This window comes from Lampetra planeri, chromosome 16, assembly GCF_965212315.1.
Source record: "Lampetra planeri chromosome 16, kcLamPlan1.2.h2, whole genome shotgun sequence".
Lineage (NCBI taxonomy): Eukaryota > Metazoa > Chordata > Hyperoartia > Petromyzontiformes > Petromyzontidae > Lampetra > Lampetra planeri.
Genome location: NC_136122.1, coordinates 14,167,172 through 14,189,106, shown reverse-complemented (window position 1 = coordinate 14,189,106; position 21,935 = coordinate 14,167,172). Strand labels below are relative to the sequence as shown.

The window sequence follows — 21,935 nt, the reverse complement described above, 5'->3', positions numbered from 1 at the left end:
AATGATTGCTCAGTTTATAACCATCTTCTCGATTGAAGTTGTGTCTGTCTGCATATGTGGATGGCTTCATAAACTAATCTTTATTGATAGCCAGTGGGTTTGCAAAGTACCTTCGTCTTAGATAAATCATTTCGTGTGAGCCCACCGCATTAAAACAATGATCAGCCACGGCCGAGGTATTGGTCCTGCCATGTTTCAGATCTGCCTTATGTTCACGAACACGGTCCGAGACATGTCGCTTAGTTTCCCCAATGTAACTACTGCCGCAGACACAGCTTAGTTTGTAGATGCCGGAGTATTGCATGTCAGGGATCACATCCTTCACAGATGGGACCAGAACACACATTTTATGTACTGTGTTAAATCGAGCCTGGATTTTGTGTTTGCTCATGATTTTGGAGGTCTTTTTGGTGACCCCTGCTATGTATGGCAAGGTGATGGTTTTGATTGGGTTCTCAGATGGTTCTTTTCCAACGGTTGGGGTGACAGCTTTATGGATTGTGTAGTCTGAATATTCATTCATCTTGAGAACTTGGTGTACGTGTTTCGGTTCACTGGCTAGGTGATGATGGTCGGAAATGCATCGAGCTCTATGGTGTAGAGTTTTGATGAGGGAATTATTCTGGGAAGGATGGTGGTGGGAGTCGGGTTTTAGATATGCGTCCGTATGGGTGGCTTTCCTGTAGACAGTGTCCCATTGAGCCATTTGGTCTCCTTTCGATTAAAACATCCAAGGATGGTAGCTCCATCTCCATGGTGAATTTGATGGCTGGGTGTATGGAATTTGTGGTTGAGGAATTGGTTCAGAGCTGGTCGGCCATGTGGCCAGATGATGAACGTGTTATTTCCGTACCTCTTCCACAAGGACGGATGTAGAGTGGATGCCTGGATGGCATCTGTCTCAAAATTTTCCATGAAAACATTGGCTACAACTGGAGATAAGGGAGAACCCATTTGGGTACCTTCAACTTGTTTGTAGAAAGTTCCATTCCAGGTTAAGTAAGTGTTGGTGAGGCAGTGTCTAACCAGGGCCGGTACATCAGCATTCAGTCCTTGTTGGACCAAGTCTTCAATGTTTGCAATGGTGTCAGGCACAGGAACTTTGGTAAACAAAGAGGCTACATCGAAACTAACGAGCAAATCACCTGGAGATAGTGAGATGTCCTTAATTAATGATACCAAGTGAGCTAAGGACAGCTGAGGTGGTCTTACCAGTGAATGGTTGTAAGGTCTCAGACAAATCGGGCCAGTTTGTAGGTGGGTGAGTCAATGGTGGAGACGATAGGACGAAGGGGCGTACCCTCTTTATGGATTTTGGTAAGCGATATAATCTGGGTGGTTTAGCAGCAGAGGGTTTTAAGGAGAACTGCTTGGTTGGTTTGATTAAACATGTCGAATCGGTGATATTGTTGGTTTTCGTAACGAGACTGTTGGTGGGATCTATTTTCATTTTTGTATAGCTACCATCATTAAATAGGTCCTGAATTTTGTTGTATGTGGTTTTGTCCATAATGACTGTGGCATTGCGCTTGTCGGCTGAGAGGATGACGATGTCATCTCTCTTTTTTAATTGGGAAAGCTCAAAGCGCTCATCAATACTGATGTTGTTAATAGGTGTCTTGGCGTTTTTGAGGATTGCAGCGATTTCCGATATTGCCACGTCTGCAGTGATGTGTCCCAAACTTAGGGCTACGTCAACTGGGCAATGATATCATCAACTGGGATGTGTTTTGGGGTGACTGCGAAATTCAGCCCTTTAGCTAGAATCGGTTTTAGGCTGTCGGGAATTAGACTGTTACTCTGATTAATAACAATCTTGTCAATTTCTTTCTTTTCAACGTGTGGATCTGGCTTCTTCTTGGAAAGGAGGTTGAACTTGGAAATGAGGTTATCTTTGCATTTAGCTGACATTGAGGTGACTGAAGAGGCTGTTATGTTATCTACATGTTCCCAATCAGATGTTGCATTTTTTCCGTCAATGTTAAGTTTGATTTCAGGAGAGGCTTGTTTAAATTATCTAGTTAAAATCGGAGCAATCTTATTCTCTCTGAGATCAGGGCGAAGCCGGCCCTGAACAATATCCGTTTACCATTGGGAGAATTGACAGCAGCAGATGTCAATTCTCCCAATGCTAAATAGCGTTACAGGGGTCGCGTGACGTGAGGGTTCTGCCTTTGTCGTGAGGGTTGTAAGTTGACGCTGAGGAGGGGGGAGGAGGCGCCCCCCCCCCATGTGGAGAGACATCACCCGCTAATTATTAATGGAGGGGGTGCCTATTTGGAAGACATCTCTTCGTGATTAATGAGGGGGCTGTTCGATATGGAGTGACGTCACCTGCTCATGATTATTAATGAGGGGGGGGGGTGCTACATGTGGAGTGACGTCACCTGCTCATGATCAGGGGCGGTTTCTTCATTAGGGCGATTGGGCGACGCACCACCAATGTCATTCAACCACAGAGTCACGCTAGCCGTCACTGTGCCGCTGGATATAGTCCAATCAGCGTCATGCTACGTTCTGTGGAGTACCGCCTCTTTTTGGGCGATTTCCCTCCAGCTGAGAATCGCCCCGAGTGGTCCCATAGACTTACATTCAAAGATGTTTTTTTTCGAACGGGGGCGCTGCAATGCATTCTCTATGGCTTCTGGGAGGGCTCGCCCTAACGTGCTTACGTCATCATACGTGCTTACGTCATCATACGTAAGCACGTTTCATCCAACAATATAATTTGTCGCCACCTAGTGGAATCTTTAATAAAAGAAACTTGAGTGGTTTGTTTTAATAGTGAGTATAGAAACAAACAAGATGTATTGTAAGAGTCACTTTATTTTTCATTAATATTAAAGAAGTGTAGTTGCCTTTACATGCTTAAGCTGTTAATTTATCCATTGCATGGGTGGACCTTATCCTTATCAATCATCCAGACATTTGCCCCCCCTGAGAGATTTTGCAGGAGCCGCCACTGCTCATGATTATTAATGGCGGGGGGGGGGTCCATGTGGAGGACGTCACCTGTTCATGATTATTAATGAGGGGGGCTGGCCCACGTGGAGTGACGTCACGCGCGGGACAGACATTCTTGGCTCATTATAGTAGTAAAACAGGACCCTGCGGGGTGGGCTGGTAGGAATAATACTAATACCGGTACAGGGATATCGACCGCACACACACGCGCACACACACACGCACATACGCGCACACACGCACATACACGTACACACGCACACACACCCACACGCACACACACCGCACGCACACACACACACACACACGTACACACACATGCACGCACGCACACGTAATGAAGTTGTGTTGCTAAGCTTCCAGTTCGCCGTGAATAACGATCCGAAGCCCAATAGCGTCCATTCATCACGCCGCTCGAGTGGGCCGGACACGCACACACGCACGCACACACACGCACACAGTCACACATATACACACACGCACACACGCACACACAGACACGCACACACACGCGCATACACACGCACACACACGCACGCAAACACACACGCACACACACACACGCGCATACACACGCACACACACACGCACACACATACACATTACACACACGCACGCACGCGCACACACGCGCACACACACGCACCTCTCACCTGCAAGGCAGCGGTCGCCGCTTCTCCTCCCACATCTCTCGTCGCGGCAGCTGTAACGATGGTGTAAATTTGTTTTTATCATCAATTCCTCCTCCACCCCTCCCCGCCACTGTTCACCCACCAGAATAAATGAGTTCGCCCATAGTCAGTCGATCAAAAAGTTTCGCCGTGAGGCGCCGGAAGCGACGGCCATCTTGTTTAATTCACAGATCGCAGGGGGAGCAGGCGGCCATCTTGTCGGACAGGGTCATGCCAAGTGTTTGCAGTAGGGGGCGATGTTGATACACGGACGGACGGACACATTAATCTATTGGTGGTCTGGTCCACTTCGTTCCTACCAGTATAAATGAGCGTTTATACATCTGGGAGGACACCACAGCAACCACAGCACCCACAGAAGAGCCACGCGTGCGAGGAGGCAACACTCCCCCATACAGATGGAACAGGTGGCGTGTACCGCATTCTGGCAAGCCCAGGGTATGGCACCTTGATGCCCATGGAGTTTCATAAAATGTGTGATCCACGAACCCTCGTGAAGTACCAACATATTAGAAAGGTGATACGCTTTCCATAAAGTTATGCATAGTAACAAGATATTTTCTGAAAATGTAATTGAGAATGAAATGTAGATAATGGTAAAAATGGAAACCGTCTCTCAGCTTTCTAGTGATATGGTCATTCAAACGTCCAATGGGAATGAACTCCAAAGAAGTTAGAACTTAACAAAAAGGCCTCAAAATATTGTGTTAAAAAAATAAAGCCACGTCCACCCAAATGTAACACGCCCATCAACAGCAACGGATGATTTGGATAACTTACACAGGTGGTAGATGCAAGACAGCAAGCAGCACAATGGTTTTGGGCAGGACACGTCATGGCCGGAAGGGATGATGGCAGGTGGTCGGGAAGAACAGCAGCGGCAGCCAAATGGCGTGAACGCGTTTGCGAGGGCTTCTGTCCATGGAGCGGTGAAATCCGCAATCAGAGCCAGCGGGCGGGGCCTCTCGAGCGCGCGGGCGGGGCCTCTCGAGCGCGCGGGCGGGGCCTCTCGAGCGCGCGGGCGGGGCCTCTCGAGCGCGCGGGCGGGGCCTCTCGAGCGCGCGGGCGGGGCCTCTCGAGCGCGCGGGCGGGGCCTCTCGAGCGCGCGGGCGGGGCCTCTCGAGCGCGCGGGCGGGGCCTCTCGAGCGCGCGGGCGGGGCCTCTCGAGCGCGCGGGCGGGGCCTCTCGAGCGCGCGGGCGGGGCCTCTCGAGCGCGACCCCGGGGCCTCGTGTGCGAGGCCGCGTTTGCGATGCTGCTGCCGCCCTTCGCCGAGGAGTTCCTTTGCCGGGCCGCGGCCCGCGCGCTCTTCTACCCCACGCTGCTCTACACGGCGCTCGCGTGCCGCGTGCTGGGCCCGCGCCGCCGCCGCTGGTTCGACCGCGTGGATGCGACCGTGGTGCTGGGCGCGCTGCCCCTGCGCGGCTTGACCGAGCAGGCGAGGTCCCCCGCGTCCCTTTTTGGGCACCTTTCTGCTCGTGGCTGTCTGGCCGGGTGCCTCGGCAGTGGAGCCAGCGACTCGGCCCATTATCCCGCCGGGTTTGATGCAGTTAGTGCCAATGAGTAAACATTTGTGGGGAAGTTAGCAATGATCGGCTTGTGGACAGACTTGCTCCCGCCATAGGAATGCGAGATATGTATTACTGACTCGGTGGCTGTAAACGGGAGGTATCACGTCTTCAATGCATTTTTCGGAACAATAACTCACCATGCCTCGTGAGGGTGCCGTCGTTGCGGTTATAGCATGGGCCCGTGTCCCTCCCCTCACGCTCCCCGTGTCTCCCCTCACGCTCCCCGTGTCCCTCCCCTCACGCTCCCCGTGTCTCTCCGTGTCTCTGCTCACGCTCCCCGTGTCTCCCCTCACGCTCCTCGTGTCTCTCCGTGTCTCCCCTCACGCTCCCCGTGTCTCCCCTCACGCTCCCCGTGTCCCTCCCCTCACGCTCCCCGTGTCTCTCCGTGTCTCTGCTCACGCTCCCCGTGTCTCCCCTCACGCTCCTCGTGTCTCTCCGTGTCTCCCCTCACGCTCCCCGTGTCTCCCCTCACGCTCCCCGTGTCCCTCCCCTCACGCTCCCCGTGTCTCTCCGTGTCTCTGCTCACGCTCCCCGTGTCTCCCCTCACGCTCCTCGTGTCTCTCCGTGTCTCCCCTCACGCTCCCCGTGTCTCCCCTCACGCTCCCCGTGTCCCTCCCCTCACGCTCCCCGTGTCTCTCCGTGTCTCTGCTCACGCTCCCCGTGTCTCCCCTCACGCTCCTCGTGTCTCTCCGTGTCTCCCCTCACGCTCCCCGTGTCTCCCCTCACGCTCCTCGTGTCTTTCCGTGTCTCCCCTCACGCTCCCCGTGTCTCCCCGTGTCCCTCCCCTCACGCTCCCCGTGTCTCTCCGTGTCTCTGCTCACGCTGCTTGCGTCTCTCCGTGTCTCCCCTCACGTTCCCCGTGTCTCCCCTCACGCTCCCCGTGTCTCTCCGTGTCTCCCCTCACGCTCCCCGTGTCTCCCCTCACGCTCCCCGTGTCTCCCCGTGTTCCTCCCCTCACGCTCCCCGTGACTCCCCTCACGCTCCCCGTGTCTCCCCTCACGCTCCCCGTGTCTCTGCTCACGCTGCTTGCGTCTCTCCGTGTCTCCCCTCACGCTCCCCGTGTCTCCCCTCACGCTCCCCGTGTCTCTCCGTGTCTCTGCTCACGCTGCTTGCGTCTCTCCGTGTCTCCCCTCACGCTCCCCGTGTCTCCCCTCACGCTCCCCGTGTCTCTCCGTGTCTCTGCTCACGCTGCTTGCGTCTCTCCGTGTCTCCCCTCACGCTCCCCGTGTCTCCCCTCACGCTCCCCGTGTCTCCCCTCACGCTTCCCGTGTCTCCCCTCACGCTCCCCGTGTCTCCCCTCACGCTTCCCGTGTCTCCCCTCACGCTCCCCGTGTCTCCCCTCACGCTCCCCGTGTCTCCCCTCACGCTCCCCGTGTCTCCCCTCACGCTCCCCGTGTCTCCCCTCACGCTTCCCGTGTCTCCCCTCACGCTCCCCGTGTCTCCCCTCACACTCCCCGTGTCTCCCATCACGCTCCCCGTGTCTCTCCGTGTCTCTGCTCACGCTGCTTGCGTCTCTCCGTGTCTCCCCTCACGCTCCCCGTGTCTCCCCTCACGCTCCCCATGTCCCTCCCCGTGTCTCCCCGTGTCCCTCCCCTCACGCTCCCCGTGTCTCCGCTCACGCTGCCTGCGTCTCTGCTCACAGCTGGTGAAGCAGGAGAACGTGCGCGGCGTCATCACCATGAACGAGCCGTACGAAACGAGGTTCCTGTGCAACTCGCTCGAGGTCTCTAAGGACGACTCAAGCCCAACACCGGCACACCACATCCAGTAGACATTTCACCATCGATGTAGATGCCAGTCACGTGCCACCTACTCTGGTATTTTTGAATGATTACGTGCATGGTCACGAATAAAATTGTTGATGAATGACCGTCCCTTCCACGCAAGCAAGCAGCTCCTCCTCCTCCGGGCACCCGGGCCCTGTGTGTGCGCCTGCAGGAGTGGCGAGACGCCGGCGTGGAGCAGCTGACGCTGAGCACCGTGGACTTCACGGGGGTGCCCTCGCCACAGCAGCTGCACGCCGGCGTGGCCTTCGCCCTGAAATACGCGGCGCTCGGCCACTCGGTCTACGTGCACTGCAAGGCCGGGCGCTCGCGCAGCGCCACCATGGTGGCAGCTTACCTCATCCAGGCACGTGGCCCACCGCACCTCTTCTTAAGCTTTGGGATGTTTGGCCAACAACACTTACACTGTACGTGTTTTAGCTGTTGGTGGAAACCAGATCACCTGGAGGAAATCCCATGCAGCCATGCAGAACAGGGGCCGAATAAACAGATGCAACACAAAAAGGCGACCGTGTTTGGAATATAACCCAGGTCCTCCTCGCTCTTGAGGCATGTGTCACCACTGCACCCCCCACTCCTCGCATTCTCACGTGTTAATGGCTTAATAAAGTTACTGATGAGGTGCGTTGTAAAGTTAATTCCTCCTGCGACGTACACTCTTGAGTGCCGTGCGCCGAGGGGGCCGAGTTGACTTTGTTTAACCAGGAGAGAACTCGAGACTCGGATTGTCTTTGTTTGCAAGCGTGAGCTGGGGTGCCACAATGACGAGTAGTAGAGCGGTGAAGCGGCAGGTGATGTCCGTGCGGGCTGTGCGCAGGTGCATGGCTGGGATGTGCAGGAGGCCTGCAACCACCTCCGCTCTCTGCGGCAGCACGTTCTCATCCGGCCAACCCAGCGGGAGGCCCTGGCCCGGTTTGCGGCAGAGGTGCGAGCGGACGACCCTGCCAGCGCTCGGACCACCGCACCCCCCGGCTAGCCGGCAACCTGCTCTGGCCTTCCCCTCCCATTGGCTGAATCCTTTGTGGTAATGTATGTATGTCTTTTTAGGGAGGCATACCTGTCAACCCCTTATCAGTGCCTATCTTATTACAGACCAATTCAGACCTTATTGGTCACCCTGTGCCCTTATAAATCTCAACGCTCATCCTACAAAGTCCCATCACAAGGAAGAAACACAAATAGACTTTGTTTTGCACTTATTGAAATGGCTGTACGCCGTATGGACCTGAAAACAAAATTTCCCTGTTCAAGAATATGGGTAAACTGTATGGGTTGACAGGTATGGGGAGGTGACGCATTGTCCTTGTGTCACTGGTCCATAAATGCATTACCCATACGACCCAGGATGGCTAATGCGACCAATGGATTTTCTTGAAGTATTTTGTCTGTAGATAACAAATATAACAATCATAGTGCAGGGCAATCACGAATGAAGGCACTACTGTTTCACAGGCACAGTCTCACAGTAGGGGGCGATGTTGCCATATAATTTCCTGCTCGTTTTAAAGGATGTCGTGGGATCTTAATGTCCGCTGTGAGCAACGCAGATGGCACGTAAATGCACCCGCATAATAACCAAGTTGCGAACGCGCTACCACTGGGCCACATGACCGCCCCAAATCCGTATGACAGCGAGGACCAATGCTTGTACTTTCAGCCACCGTTGTACTGGTCCATGTACCATCCAAATGTCTGGACATACCACTGGCAATTGGCAAACATCCGCGTCCATATTGATCCACAAGGCATTCGCAAGCAACAGCAGTAGCACGTTTATTCCTTGGAAAAGAAGCAGTTCTAATTGAGAGGATTATGAGGTCGTGCAGCGTTTTATTTTGGGAAATTACAGGGAATGACGTCATTTCTGAAACTCATGTGCAGCAAGTGGTAGGACGGTGGTTGCACGACTCAGTGTTTCGAAACACGACACGGGGAAAAGGTGACAAACCATGCAGCTGGTGTGAATTCAGCTCCATTCCCTTTCAGGTCATGATTGATGCAACAGCATGATTCTGGTCAAGTCCGTGTCAGGAAACGGCACGTGTGAGGCCACCTTGCTGTATAAAACTGTTAATATTCTGTACAGAGAAGGTGGTAAAGTGTTGTTATTTGTGCTTGTGCACCACTGCTAATGCGGTGTCACCAAATACTTTATCTAAACAAGGGTTTCCGTGAAATAAAATGTACAATTTGTATCAAGAAAATAAATCTATGAATATTTAAAGATTTAATTGTTTGAGCAAGGTCGTGGTTTAGAGAGTGCAAATTGGTTAGGTGCTAATGCGTGTTCGAGCAGTGGCAGGGCGGGTAATTACGACACGGGAGCTGTCAGTCGAGCACAACACTTGGTGATTACGGTTGCCCGAGTGCCGCAGCCTCTGCCAGCTGCACAGTGTGCATGCTCAGCCAGAGCATCCAAACCAGTCGTGAGCTGATTTTCAGATTAATCAAAAATATCTCAGGATCAGGCCAAGGTGTGATACTTGAGACGATCTAAATAAAAACGTCGATTCGGATTATTCCGAAAGGAAAGTGACGATGCCGGTATCACTGCGTCACTTCCGCTGTTTTCCTGCTAAAACTGGTGGCACGTGGCATCAAGTGATATCACCATTGTGACACGTAAATACATATCTTAACATAATCCAGAACTATCCGATAACTTCCGAGAAAACTGTAAATCTGAAATATTTCAATACAAAACTCGTGCTGAATCTGAACCAGCGCTCGCAAGTGCATGGAACGGTGTAGCGGTGTGCAGAGCCGCCCCTTATCTTGTATGTCGCGACAACTGCCGCATCAGAAAACATCTTGGTGGTTCGTCCTCGGGGCAGCAGTGAGTTCATTGGGAGTAATACACAGGGGGTAGAGCACTGCCAATCTCTGCGTCGGGGTAATGAGCTGGGTGCATGTGTTAAAATGTAAATTATATTTTATTGTGAATCTCTCTACAATAAGCAGCAAGTGAAAAGTAGAAACTCTGTAAGCTGCCTTTGAAACACTCTAGCTGCCTTTGATTTTTCATTAAATAAAATATTTCACCCAGGTAATCTCTTACGATGAAACATCTCGTTGGCAAGGCATCCAGGGCCTTGGACCTGCCTTCCCTGCCTCCCGGCCCATACCCCGCAGAGCGAGGCATCCTGAAGAGCCTTCCCCTCCACACTCTCAACGTGCAGACAGATGCCACCTGCGATGTCGAGGCCACGTGGACATCTGGAATGGAGCGATTCGTCCCGTCACTCATCCCCCCCGGCCGCCAGAGCAGAGCAGGGACTGGGGCGGGGGGGGCTGAGCAGCTGAGTTTGCGAGGCCACTGTGCCTGTGCTCAGCTGCTGTGTTAATCATGAAAATCTTGTGCTAGGCAGGGACCTCACCGGTTGGGCCACACAACCGTTGGTTGCGTGTGGAGACCCCAACTGCACATGCTTGAGCCTATTTTGTATTTATGCCTCACTGAGTCTCAATACTTTCAGGAGCATTCTGACAAGTTTTTGAAGTAGGGGGTGATGTTGCTATGCACAATCTCAATGGGATAACTTGATGGTAATTTTTCAGCATTATACATTTGTCCAATAGTTACATTGTATGTTTTTTTGTGATGGGAGGAAACTGAATGCAGAGGAAACCCATGCAGAGCAAGGGGAGAACATTCAAACTCCACACAAAGACGAATTGGGAATCGAACCTATACGACATCCGTTGTCTGGTGCAGCACGTGCAGACCTAGGGGCAGCAGGGGTTGTCGGCGGAGATGGTGACATTGATGGCGTAGAGGTCGATGAGATCGGCCAAGAAGAGTTGGTCGGCCACGGGGTCGAGGCCCATGTGGCACACGTCCGACTCGGTGACTTCGCGGACACCGCTGACCGCCAGGCGCACCAGCGAGCCCAGCACGCGTGCATTCAGCTCCCGGAAGAATCTGCTCAGCACGACACCAAAGATTCCCCATGTTGCCTTAATAGATTGTTGGGTCAAGTACTGTTAGCGAGCAGCACCTATGAAGGTCGGCCTGACGCACAGGGAGGTGGGTGGCCAGCACCACGCCCGGCCGTCTTTGTTTTCCACACCGCACCAGGTATTCAATTAAGGCTTAGTCGATCTAAGGGAGGCCCCAGGACAGGTTGAAATTCGTTCAGATAATCGTAAACGGTGTTGGCCGTGAGTAGAAATCGAACTCGGGTCGCCAGGTTCATAGTACATAGTACAGTGCCGTCTTGTCCTCAAACATCTCCGTTTTCACACCTACGATTAGCGCGGTTGGCTACGTACGGTGCGAAAGAAGTTCAACATACATAGCACACCGAGCAAACCACTGCACCACCGCTCCGATAAAGAGAACGCCCACACTTGATGTGAATTGCTGTGCAGTGCAGCCACCCACGCTGAATGTAGCCTGTGACAGTCTCACAAGCACAAGGTTACCATGAAACTGCTCTTTAAAGACCCCCTTATGCAGCCATACGTTTTGCAACTGCAGTCGAGTTTCTTGTGCTTGTCTAGCCAGGTGAGACTCATTTGCAAGAGTGACCTGGGCTCACCACAATGACGAGCAACAGCATCAAACGGTGAAACGGTGCAGCAAATATAAATTACGAATGAAAACCACATTGTAGAAGAAATCCGAAATACTGCACAACCATATGTAAATGTTCCTTCATTTAAAGCCCCACAACAAAAGTCGGCTCGGACAAATGTCTGGTGTTAATGATGTGGGTGAAGGTGGGAGTGGCCCAGTTTGATGTTGGTAACACTCGGGGGTAAAGACCTCGGTTCTTGTGGGATATTTTTCTTTTCAGATTTAGCCACTGGGTGGCACCAGATCCGCGTGTCTGTGTAACCCGCAAATAAAACCTCCACTCGTTCACGTGCAATACAGACACGTGCCACAGCAGGGCACGGCGGGTTTCTCGAGGAGACGCATCAAGTGTGAAGGGATGAAGGATTCCACTTGGCTCTCGTGATGACACCGACGTACGTTAGAAGGAATCCGTTGTCGAGGTTCTGGCTTCCATCCCGGCCTGTCGAGACCACCTCCCTGGATGAACGCACGCGCACCCCACACAGCCAAGCGCACTTAAGGGTAAACAAACCGTGCCCTGCCATGAGGCCACCGTCTCGTGACGATGATGTATGCTGCTTGAATTTAGCCGCCGGCCAGGTGGCCCAGCTGTAGAGCGGGCAGCTCGCAATCGGAAAGTGGCAAGCTCAAATCCTGGTTGGGAGTCATTCAAATGAGTACTACCTTGTAATTGGTAATTAAGTCAGCATTGGTTGTCCCAAGGGTAGACTCCACGTGGCCTCTGTGCACGGAGCCTTGTAGTGACCGGCAGTGATGGTCGTGACAGTGAGGCTCGTGGTGGTGATGCTCGTGATGCGTGCTGTGGTGCGCGCACCTCTGCGTCACCAGCTGTTGGTAGCGGCTTTGGTCGGCACGTGTAGGCGCTAGCAGGCCCTGCAGGTGACTGTGGTGCGAGCGGAGGCTCTGCCGGTCAACGTACACGTCGTACAGTGCCGTCTTGTCTTCAAACACCTTCTCTGTCGTGCCTGTCGAGAGTAGCAGCCAAGCGTTTGCAAGCACAACTCACGATCCACCCAGGACACATCTGGTGCATTCAGAGTAATTATTTTATTTTACACATCGTTTATACAAATTGGCTCAAAATACTGTAGGAATTTTAATCTGCAATCTTTGCACAGATGCGCAGGAAACCACAAATGAGTGGGAACATATCCTAACAATTGCCCATGCTCTGGCACCCTATATAAGGATGTTTGAAAAACTCCATGAATCAGTGTAGCATGAAGTCAAAGTACCTGGAGAAAACCCACACGTGCGAGGGGGTGAACACTTGATCTCTAAATAGACCAGGCTCTGTTTGAAACCAAGCTCTTATGGGATGTTTGGCCATTTCCTTTAATGAGAGTTTGGCTTATTACGGGAGAAAACTGGCGAACCCGAAGAAAACACCTGGCACATTGGAGGGGGCGACACTCAAAGCTCCCCACAGATAAATTCAAGAATCCATTGCCGTCCTTCCATCTCTTGGCCACCTCGCAGCCAGCCCCGACCCTACAGCACCTGCTTTTCCCAAGCAGTCTTCCACTCAGCATTAACCAGGCTCAACCCTGCTCGTGGTTTCACTTCTGAATCTTTTATCCGACCAAGGGATGGCAACTGAGAGTGTAGCCGCGGGGACTAAACGAGCAGAGCTCGGGAAATACCCCCCATCCCCCCATGTGGACGCTGTTGTGCGCGTGCGTTCACTCACACGCGATGTAGGTGACCTCCGACTCCAGCGAACCGATGTCGGCCACGCTGACGTAGAAGAGCGGCTTGAGGGGCGGCACGGCGCCTAGCCCAGCCTGGCCGTGGCTCCCCAGGCAGCAGCAGCAGAGCACTGCGGAGCACACACCGCGACTTATGGAGCGCTCGCGGCTGCGACTTAGCCAGCGATTGTTGGCGTTCTTGTTCGCGTCGTTCTGAGCGGCGGTGCGGCCCAGCGGTAGCGCGTTCGGTGCTCGTTGTAGTGGTTCGAGGTTTGAAGCCGGCAGGCCGCCTTGATTATATTGCTGCGTTATACTGTGGGGATATTAACCATACAACATGCGCCGTCTGCCTCTCAGTGGATGTGATGCCATTAGAAATTAATAGGCCGCTGTGTGTCGGCGTCATGGTCCAAATTGCCAAATTCTCAAAATGACACTGCTAAATATTGGCATTACCCATGGCAACATTGCCCCTTCTGTGGAACTAAATGCAGCCTGTGTCTGTGAAACACAACAGCGCCTTACTGCTTGAAGCCTTGCGCTATGATAATGGGGTGAATTCCAAACGTGCTAAATAATAAAAAAAATTCAGCTGCACTTCAAACGGTACGTGTGTGTGCACCACGGAGCGAGCTCATGCCGGGACTCCCGAGGCATCCTGCATTTTGAATCCGAAAAAAATCTTAAAATCTGTGTCGTGTCACAGCTCGCGCACGCGCCTCCGCTAGAGGGAGCTCCAGGGTATTTGGTCTACTCTTCCACGTTTTTCAGATGATTTTTCATGCCGTTACTAGTAATGCAAAATAAATGGGTAGTAAGTGTTATTTCCTAATTGCTTATGCCTAAAAAGTATAGAAAATGGCTATTATTCCCCACAAACTTTGTTTTTGTGACCAGGACAGTGATATTTGGAAATTTACCTATTTTCAATGAGAAAACGGGCAAATGTGTGTATTTTCGTTCACATAAAGTATAAAAAAACAACATGAATACAAATTTACATGAATTTATACGAAAGTAATACAAAAATTACTACAAAAGATTTAGAAGTAGATTTTGGAGATTTTGCGATTATTCTGTAAATCACGTTCACGAATCCGACCCCAAATGTAGTCTCCCATCATTTTCTCGTTATACTGTCCTAGTGGAAGCGCTCGCTTTGCTCCTCCGAGTACGCTCCCATGTTCTCCTTGAATTCATCAAGATGAGCATCAAGGATATGGACTTTGAGGGACATCCTACATGTGCCGTTGTTCACCCTTCTCAACCAGCTCCACATAGTTTTTGACCTTGTGATTGCTCAGGAAGCCACGAACCACTGTGACAAAGCTGTTCCAAGCCGCTTTCTCCTTACTAGTGCGCTTCTTGTGGAATTCATTGCACTCCAGGATCTTCTTTATCTGTGGTCCGATGAAAACACTGGCTTTGATCTTTGCCTCAGACAGCGAAGAGAAGAAGTCTTGAAGGTACTTGAAGGCTGCCGACACCTTATCTACAGCTCTGACAAATTGTTTCATAAGGCGCAATTTCATGTGCAGTGGTGGCATCAGCACCTCCCGGGGGTCCACCAGTGGCTCCCACTTGACGTTGCTCCACCCCACAGAGAACTCGGTCCACTGTGGTCAGTCCTGTCTGTAGTAGTGCGCCTTGGTGTCCCTGCTGTCCCAAAGGTAAAGATAGCAGGGAAACTTGGTAAAACCGCCTTGGAGACCCATAATTTTGAAGTCTCCGATGACCTCGCAGCCATACTCATCATACTTCAAGGCGTCCAGCAAGGTCTTGATGCTGTTGTAATCCTCTTTGAGGTGCACCGAGTGAGCCAGGGGAAGAGACAGGTACTTGTTACCATTATGTAGCAGCACGGCTTTGAGGCTCCTGGATGAGCTGTCAATGAAGAGGCGCCACTCATTCAGGTTACAGGCGATTCCGATTGCCTCGAACAGACTGATCACATTGTGGCAGAAGCAGAGCCCATCTTGATGGGTGAAGAAGCTGCAAAAAGGTTGGTGATGCTTCCTCTGATCTGCGACTTGCACACTTTCATCCAACAAGTTCCACTGCTTGAGCTTATACGTCAAAAGCTCGGCATTGAGGTATTTTGGTTGGGGTAGTATGGGTTTCTCTCCTCAGCTCCACCTCTGAAATTGTCATCTGGATCTATAACGTCTTCCTTGCTCTCTGACTTGCTGCTCTCTTCTAAAGATGGCTGCTCTCCGGAGGAGTGGGTATGGGGAGCTCATGGCAGTGTGGCATGAGCTCCCCGTACCCACAGTATGGATGAAGGAAGGTCCGAATACGTGATTGCAGGTGCATTCTTGCCATTCCGACGTTTGGAAGGGTCCACCATGCAGAAGTAGCAGTTAATTGAGTGGTCAGTGGGTTCCCGCCAAATTCTTGGGATAGCGAACTTCATGGCTATCTTTTCCCCTCTGTACCATCCTACAAAATACATTTATTTCACCCATGACTAATGTGTAAGAGATTCTCGCACATTTATCATATATGATATATTTTTTCAATAACATTGAAAATTGTAAAACATTTTATAGTAAAAAATTGTAACAAATTTTATAACAATTCCGAGCAACAATTGTCCATCTTACCTTCCAGAGTTTTTTTGCATTGCTCGCAGGTGAAATGAGGTGCCCAGGGTTTGTCTTGATCCCCGAAAGACATGCCTAAATATGCCTTGTAGGCCTCGCACATCTTAGCAGATGCTTCCACAGAGTACTTTTTCGCTCGTCTTGATAAATTGGTCGCAGACAGAAAAAAGCGTCTGCCGGATGCTTGCAGCCTCTTGATGCCCTCTCAGCAAAATGCAGATATGTATCCACTTAGGCAGCTGGAACTAAACTGAACTGGTGGGCTTAAGGCCCCTGTAGTTATACTACTATTTATATTAATGGAAATTTCTAGAATATTCTAGAAGTTTATTCAGCACTGAATCTATCTGTAATGTTTTGGGAAATATGTAAATTTCAAAATATTACTGTCCTGGTCACAAAATCAAAGTTTGTGGGGAATAATAGCCATTTTCTGTACTTTTGAGGCATGAGCAATATGGAAATAACACTACCCAGGAACAAAAATAAACATTTGTTACACAGTGTAATCACTGTTAACACACCCCCAGTTGTAATGGGCAAGGCGTTTGTGGTGCGTTTGGGGAGGGTAGGCGCCGCCCACCGTGGAGGCACGCGCCGCCCACCGGGGGCGGCGAGTAGAGCAGCATCCTCTTGCGCAGGAGAACCAACTTCCAGAGGCAGAACACGCTCGGCCCGAAGCAGCTCACAAGCCGGGAGAGGCACCCTGCATGGTGGCCCTGCACGCAGTGCAAACACCACCACGCACAACACTCGTATCTCACTTGCGCCACTCGCCAGCACTCGCACCGACACTCACATTTGCACACTGTCCTGCACCCCAGCACTAACATCGGCACTCACAAGGGCAGGCTCAGGGCTGTAAAGAGGAGATGAGTGAGTGTAAACAGAAGGATATTTGAGGCAGGAGTGCTCAAGGGAGCTGGGCTAACTTGGCAGCTTGAAGAGAAATTGTCGGCATTTGAGTTCAGCTGCCTGAGAAGGATGCTGGGAGTTTAATGGTGAGACAGGATAAGCATTGGAGCAGGCTGAGTGGTGTAGATATGATCAGGCGGAAACGACCGCACTGAGTAGCATCATGTAGAGGTGATGTCATATACAGATAAAAACGGCTGCACTGGGTAGGACGCGCATGCAGGACTCGGGAAGAGGGCCAGTCTCCACTAGTTGGGCGACCAAGGGGAAGAGAAGAAATAAGGGCAGATGGTGGTGAGGGAGATGGCCAGGGAGGATCGTGGAGGTCAATGTGCTTCTCTACTGTGCAGTAGCAGCAGCAGCTGTGGGATGTGGCAGAGGGGAGAACGCAGTGGTAGGGTGGAGGTTGTGGTGGTGGTGGCATCATCAACGGTTTTGGCCATGGTGACGTCTCAAGCTTGAGTTGGTCTAAAGAAAGGGGCTGGCTGAGGTGTTCATGTTGGACCTGCAGTAGAGGACGATCCCAGGAGAGTGGCGTGCGGGTTGAGGGGAGCTGGCTTGAGGGGGGCTGGGTGGTGGGGAGCTCGGTGGTGAGGGGCAGCACTGCTCGGTATTGCTCATAGAACTCTGAGAGGGCTTCGTATTGCCCTGGCTCGTCAAGCTGCCTCCTGTTCCACACATCACGAACATTATCAGCATCACCATCAGCCATAATCAAGTACGGGCTTTATTTTAGAAAAATCAGTCACGGGCTTGCCGCACACAAATAGAGCATGTCTCTAGCAACACACACGTCGGCGTTTCCTGCTTCCCATATTCACCGAGAAATGAAGGTAGCTGCCGCAGCAGTAGTGAAGTGGTTCGTGCGGAGTGGACTTGCAAACCAGAGGTCTCCGGTTCACTTCCATCTTATGCCATGGCAGAAAGAATTGCGCAATTTGCTCGATTGCCACTCACCACTGTCCCCCCGGCAGCAGGGTGACTCAGTTCCTCACTGCAGGTTGCGTCCGAGTCCCCCCACCTCTTCCAAGACGTCTGGCCAGCGTGGAAGAGTAGACCAAAGAGTCTCTCATTGGGTTCTCTAGAACTCCCTCTAATGAAGACCCTCCTGTCAGCAGTGGCATGAGCATGCACTCAGGCGGCTGTGCCATTACCCGAACAAGCGGGGCAACTGCTGGGTTGTTTGCTCACCTGACTTGCTCCTGGAGGAAGGCCGAGTGCAAGGCGAGGGTGGCGTAGCTGGGGGACAGGGCCCCCACAGACTTGACACGGACGCCTCGCTCTGGGCCGCTGTCCACGCGCCGGCTGTGGAAGTGAGCCAACCCAAAGGCGCTGTCAGTTCGGAAATACCTGCGCACACCACAGACACACGGACATACAAAGCAATACAAAGATCCTCCTTGTAGGCTTTAACAGGATATTGAGGCATGTGCTGTTAGTGAGCGCCAATGAAGGCCGGCATGACACACGAGCAGGTGGGTGGCCAGGACCACGCCTAGCCACCTTTGTCTTCCCAGTGGTGTATTTACACACATCAGATACTAATTTAAGGCTACATCAACCTCGAAAAAGCCCAAATTCGGTTCAGATATTCGATATTGTCGGTAGCCGGGAATTGAACTTGGGTCGCAAGGTCGGTAAGCACAATGTGCTAACCGCTGCACTACCGCTCCCTCACTTACTGACATGCACAAAGACTCCCGGACACACACGGCTGTGAGCAATGCGCGCTCATTTACACCAGCGGGCCTCGACCCAAAGCCTTTCAGTGGGGACGTGCAGACTGGATACCGTGCAGGTGTAAATGTGATGTGCGTGACTTGGGAGTTAGAAGTGACTGTGAGGAGTGAGGGACCCGCACGTGAAGTCAGAAGTGATGTTGTGAGCTCCACTCGCGATGGCCTTGAACTCAACACCGACCAGGGCTGCATCGTGAGGCGCGGACCACTCCAGCCCGTTCCCTGTCGACACAAATCACTCTTCACACCCCGCACCACACTCCACCCACGAGTCCGTAACAAAGCCCCGTTCCGATCGATGTAATTCTATTCTTGCGTTTGGCGATATGGTTAGGAGCTCAAAGTCAAAGTCGAGGTCTGCCGCTGGCCACGGCGATAGGGCACAACAGGAGAGAGAGTTCGTGTCGTTTTGTTGTTCATCCTCCGTCAAAGGGGCACGGACAACAGTTTGTTTAGTACGCGGTCCATAGTTTGGGTTGCACGGCCACAATTATACTTTGGGTTGTCTTTAATGTATGTATATGTGTATCTATGACTCTCTATTTATAGGAATATCTGCGTATTTCTCTGGGGTTCTACGAGTTTACTCGATGGTCTATTATTTGGGTTGCATGGCCACAATTGCACTACTGTGGCTTGTCTTTAATTTTACAATTAAGAAGAAACGCGCATCGACGGGCTGACGTTCTGATGAGGTTGGCAGTGAGCGAGGAGGTATGGCAAAGCCAGGAAGGAGGCGTTTACAGTCTTCTGGACGTTCGCGTCACTCCGCTCTGTTCGCCAGATCGATACCTGCCCCCTTCCGCGCCACCTCGTGGCCCGAACCCAGCGGGTCTCAATCCGCAGGGCGACACCACCGACACGCGTGTGACCCCCCCCCCCCGCACCGCCCCCCGCACCTGTCCCCGCCGTGTGACCCCCCCCCGCACCTGTCCGCGCGTCAAACGTGGCCACGAAAGCGGCGGTGACGAGCGCCGCCTCCACCTCGCCCGGGCCAGGCAGCGTCTCCTCGCCCGCCCGCCTTACCGCCTCCCCCTCCCCCTCGTCCCCCTCCTCCTCCTCCGCAAGGAGCAAGGCGCCCTCGCTCTCTGTGCCCACGTCCATCTTCGTGATCACGGCTCCGGGAAGGAAGGGGAAGGGAGGGTAAGGAACTCCCTGGGATGTGGGCGTCGCGCCGAGTCGCGTTGCCAGAACAGAGGCGAAACCTCTTCACGGAGCGAGCCCCGGGGAAGTGCCGCGCCCAGAAATCGAATTCGTTCACTCGGCACGGGGCCCCGAGTCACCTCGCTCACTCCGGGCGACTCCGCTAATCGCCTTCACGGGACTCCTTCACTCCTTCCCTTCATTCATTCCCTTCACTCTCTCCCTTCACTCCTTCCCATCACTCCTTCACTTCTTCCCTTCGCTCCTTTTTTTTACGATCAGTGGAAACAAGAAGATGCTCGGTGTAGTCGGCACTTTGCTTCGTTCATCATTTCGTAAACATTTTTTTTATTTTTAAACTTTGCTTTATGTAAACCCCCACCTCTCGCTCACTCTCTCGCTCTCTCTCTCTCTCGCTCTCTCTCGTTCTGCACGCAGCCCTTCTCGCAGTCCGACGGCCTCCGACGGGTAGCTCATATCAGCATGCAGAGCTCCCCGTCATCTGCCACCGAGCACACGGCCTCCTCCATCGCCCACTGCTCCTTGAAGGCCGGCACGGCGTGGGTCAGCCGCGCATAGCGGAACTCCAGCCCACACACCCTGGCTCCGACCAGAGCGCGGAAGATGCCCAGGCTGCTGGCCGGACGTTTCCCCTCCAGAGCCACCTTCCTCGCCCTGTAAATGGCGAGCTTGGCATAGCCGACGAGCACGTTGACCAACCCCTCCCTTCACTCCCTCCCTTCACTCATTCCCTTCACTCATTCCCTTCACTCCTTCACTCATTCCCTTCACTCATTCCCTTCACTCTCGCTCACGTAACGAGCTCTGCAACGCGCGCGGTCCCCTGCCATCGACGCTCAGAGGAGGGTCTCGTGGTGTCCGTCACGGGGGGCTGGGTGGGGGGGGGGCTGTGATGAGAAGGAGGAGGCGTTCGCCGGGCAGACTTTTGGATGGGCTCTGGAAACGGAGAACGCTGAGTGTGAAGGGAGAAGGGTGTTTGAGTTGTGGCCCTGGCTACTCTGGGTGCAGGGGATTCACCGTCATGTACGGTGCAGTCGCCAATAACGGCCAACGCTGATTTACATTCTCATCTCGGCTTGTAACGCAGCGCACGGTATCCGCTCCTCGCTCTCTTAGAGGCGCAAGGAGGAGCAACCACAGATGAGCAGGAAGGCAGCAGCAGCAGCCACAATTACTACCCAATCTCTGCTGTCCTCTATATACGAAGGTGTTATCGGCCAATACATTACAGCAACGTTTACTTGTGCGAGGGAACCGGAGTACTCGGAGAAACCCCACGCATGCAAGGGGGAAACACTCGATCTCATGCAGACGGAGCCAGTGGAGACACAATATGTGCTGTACCGCCATCTCCTGGCGAGCGAGGTTACGGAGGAGCCCTCTTGATGCCCCCTGGAAGTGAGTTTCGCGACATCCGAGAGATCCTCCTCCTGTTGCACCACCAGCCCTATTCAGGACCTGACTAGCTAACCTGCACTGACCAGTGTGAAGTATGGATACACAACAATCCCGGTTAATGTGGCACATCGGGGCATCAGGGTGGATCAGTGGTGACACTCTTGCCTCACCGCCAGGAAGGACCTAAGTTCGATTCCAGACTCGGGCGCCGTCTGTATGGAGTTTGTATGTTCTCCCCCTGCTTTTCATGATTTTCCTCTGCGTTATCCGATTTCCTCCCGTTGCAACAAAACAGCACCTATGTATGTTGAACTTCTTTTGCACCGTACACAGCCAACCGTGCTAATCGGAGGTGCGACACCAGTTAAAATGTAAACTTGTATTTGGCCATAACGTCTCAGTGCTGGACCCTCCTAAATAAAGAGTTTTCGTGGGGACGTGAGTAGCCTTGAAACCCAGTCGCCAGTGCGCCGCTGTTGTTTGGCACTGGGTACGCAATGCCGCTGTTGCGTCATGACAGGTGTCGTGGAGTGAGGATCGTAGCATTGATAACTTTGTATGGCCCTGAGCCAGTCGTGGACATTCATCATTTCTATGTCGGGGTGATGCTATCCATAGGACGACCAGTGTTGACTTCCCCACAAATCATCCGGAATGTGTCCGATCCCGTCAAATCTCGCAAGCTCAGCAAAGTTGAGCCTGGATCGTGCTTAGATTGGTGAGTACCGTGCATAAAGCGGTTGTAGTGAGCGTTTCGGGCTGTAGAGGGCAGTGCAGTAAAATCCCGGGCCTTGCACCCCTCAACCCGCTCTTTCTGGCATGGTGAAGTATGGCCAT

At 52.6% G+C, this 21,935-nt stretch overlaps 2 protein-coding genes across 3 annotated transcripts; one reads left to right on the top strand and one right to left on the bottom strand.

Moving 5' to 3' along the window:
- The first annotated feature begins 4,823 nt into the window (after window positions 1–4,823).
- LOC144723109 (phosphatidylglycerophosphatase and protein-tyrosine phosphatase 1-like) lies at window positions 4,824–9,240 on the top strand. 2 transcript variants are annotated; one of them, XM_078601701.1, is made up of 4 exons: window positions 4,824–5,092; window positions 6,868–6,948; window positions 7,164–7,355; window positions 7,827–9,240. In XM_078601701.1, exons 1-4 carry the CDS (start codon window positions 4,907–4,909, stop codon window positions 7,983–7,985), a joined length of 618 nt encoding a protein of 205 aa, XP_078457827.1. In that variant the 5' UTR covers window positions 4,824–4,906; the 3' UTR covers window positions 7,986–9,240. The 2 variants fall into 2 exon arrangements, with proteins under 2 accessions (XP_078457827.1, XP_078457826.1); XM_078601700.1 differs by having other exon boundaries at window positions 7,164–7,952.
- Window positions 8,767–20,366, bottom strand: LOC144723107 (DENN domain-containing protein 11-like). Its single transcript, XM_078601699.1, has 9 exons — window positions 19,466–20,366; window positions 18,659–18,758; window positions 17,989–18,147; window positions 17,303–17,465; window positions 16,466–16,601; window positions 13,282–13,410; window positions 12,406–12,556; window positions 11,988–12,047; window positions 8,767–10,931 (listed from the first exon to the last, which is right to left on the bottom strand). Exons 1-9 carry the CDS (start codon window positions 19,638–19,640, stop codon window positions 10,736–10,738), a joined length of 1,269 nt encoding a protein of 422 aa, XP_078457825.1. The 5' UTR covers window positions 19,641–20,366; the 3' UTR covers window positions 8,767–10,735.
- Window positions 20,367–21,935: the final 1,569 nt, after the last annotated feature.